This window comes from Dipteris shenzhenensis, chromosome 16, assembly GCF_047967505.1.
Source record: "Dipteris shenzhenensis isolate YYH24624 ecotype China chromosome 16, Dip_SZ_1.0, whole genome shotgun sequence".
Lineage (NCBI taxonomy): Eukaryota > Viridiplantae > Streptophyta > Polypodiopsida > Gleicheniales > Dipteridaceae > Dipteris > Dipteris shenzhenensis.
This window is the reverse complement of record NC_141611.1, coordinates 46,956,891-46,959,114: the sequence shown is the minus strand read 5'-3', so window position 1 is coordinate 46,959,114 and position 2,224 is coordinate 46,956,891. Positions and strand designations below refer to the sequence as shown.

The 2,224-nt window shown below is 44.3% G+C and overlaps 1 protein-coding gene across 1 annotated transcript; it reads left to right on the top strand.

The window, feature by feature from the left end:
- Positions 1-945: 945 nt before the first annotated feature.
- On the top strand, positions 946-1,726 carry LOC147893052 (16.9 kDa class I heat shock protein 3-like). Its single transcript, XM_087386740.1, has 2 exons — positions 946-1,218; positions 1,340-1,726. Exons 1-2 carry the CDS (start codon positions 1,005-1,007, stop codon positions 1,606-1,608), a joined length of 483 nt encoding a protein of 160 aa, XP_087242866.1. The 5' UTR covers positions 946-1,004; the 3' UTR covers positions 1,609-1,726.
- Positions 1,727-2,224: the final 498 nt, after the last annotated feature.

Here is a 2,224-nt window from a genome sequence, read left to right as displayed (position 1 = left end):
CCCAGTGGATAAGCGAGGGGGCTTAGGCAGAGAGCAGTAGTAAATGCAAATAAAAGGGGCTCATATGCAGCTCCAAAGGCTACTTGGTTGGCCAAGAAACAAATAGATGCCTAAGGTAGATCTAGTCATTCATTTGTGGGATCAATAGCAATTGTGTAAGCCCTCTATATCTAGGGACCCTTGGGGGTAGAAGTACCAAAAATTTAGGCTTATGTTGGGCACTCCAGAGTGCAACAAATAGACACTTGTAGATCATTCAAGGAACATATCAAGCTGCCCATTAGAGCTTTGTTCAGAGCTCATCCAAGGAGCATAACACCAACACGTGTTAAACACTTTAGTGCCACCATATCCATTGCAAATAGTTCAATGCTTTGCATCCACTAGAAATACTTCAACTACCTACCTTGCATAGGCAATGGCTACCTTGCACAATGAAAAAGAGCATCTAGGCAACATTGAATGCGTATACTAAATATGCAAGCTGATTGTCTCTTAATAGGGGCCCTAGATTGGAAATATTTAAGTGCTCCTGATTGAGCACTTTTTGAGCTTTCCCACCTCCTAAGAGACTACACCCAAAATAGAAACCTTGTGGACAACTTGTTCTTTGATCCACCCTTCAAAGAAGATCTGTCCATGTGGGGACTATTATGGTGCTACCCACAGGTTGCACTTCCTCTCTAGCAGCATTCTTTCTTGGATTAACAACTTGATTTCCCCGAGAGAGAGAGAGAGAGAGAGAGAGAGAGAGAGAGAGAGAGAGCGCACAAGAAGCTTCAAGAACATTCATGAGGCGTCAAAATGGAAATGAAGAAGAGCACCGAAGCTAGAAGAACTTTATCGGGCTTATATGTACAGACATGAAAAAAGAGGGAATTAACTTTGTGGCATTCATCTTTGAGCCATTCCTTGTTTGAACCATCGCTTCGTCTCGAACATCTCTTCGTCTCCAGCAAATATCTCTTTTGTGTGTTTGATCCAGCTCTTCTCTTTGTTGCAAAATGGCCGTCACCCCTTTCGGTCGCCGATCCATTTTCGACCCCTTCTCCTCCTGGGATCCCTTCGCAGACCCCTTCTCGTCCGCATTCTCTCTTCTCGACTCCGATCTCGCCTCCCCCATCCGCCAGATCCACCGCGATGCCTCTGCTGTTGCCAATACGCAGATCGATTGGAAGGAGACTCCCGCTGCTCACATCTTCCGCGCCGATCTTCCAGGTTGCCGTCCATTCCTCTGCCTATGTATTTTGTGAATGCCGCAATCGCTTTTCGAGTTTACGAGTGTAGTGTGCCATTGCTTTTGTGTACGCCGTTTCTGAGTTCGCTCTTGTTTGTGTAGGTCTCAAGAAGGAGGAGATAAAGGTTCAAGTGGAAGATGGTGGGGTTTTATCAATCAGCGGAGAACGCACGAAGGAGGAAACCGAAAAGAACGACAAATGGCATAGGGTTGAACGTTCACACGGTAGTTTTCTGAGGCGGTTTCGTCTCCCTGATAACTCAAAACCGGATGACATGACAGCTCAGGTGGAAAATGGCGTTCTTACCATCACAGTTCCCAAGGCAGAGCAACCTAAAGCGGATGTTAGGACGATTCCCATCTCTGGTTAAGCTCCCCCTTGAACAACTTCAATGGATTCTGCGAACCCCCATTTTGTTGTATGTAGTTGCACCTTAGTGTAGAGCATGGACAGGTTTCTCTCCGAGATGTGTCCATGGGTTGTGAAACTTTCCATTGTAAATAACAGAATACAAATAAGATTTTACTCATGCTGTCTCTTGGTTCCTCTCTCTTGGTTTTGCCTTCCATGCAAGCATGCAAGTCATTTTATTTGCCGATGTACATGCAGTTAGATTTGTATTTGCACTCGTAAGTGCTGCGTTGGTCAATGAGGAAAAATGGCGTTTCCATCAGTTATTCAAACGAGTAGCATGACCCGTCTATGATGGGTTAGAGAACCTCTCCACAGGGTCTCAAAGTTGGGATTCTAGGCTCTCCTTAATTTCAAGGAATGGAATTTGAAATTTTATTTATAAATGTGAATATCTAAATGCTTAGTCTTGTCAGTGCTTTCCGTTTGGTAAAAAGTTCTTCATAGCATTACACCTCTCTCTCTCTCTCTCTCTCTCTCTCTCTCTCTCTCTCTCTCTCTCTTGGTGCATTCTTATTATGTTTTAGTATAGGGAATAATCCTTAAATATTCCATAGACGACTAGTCGATTCCAT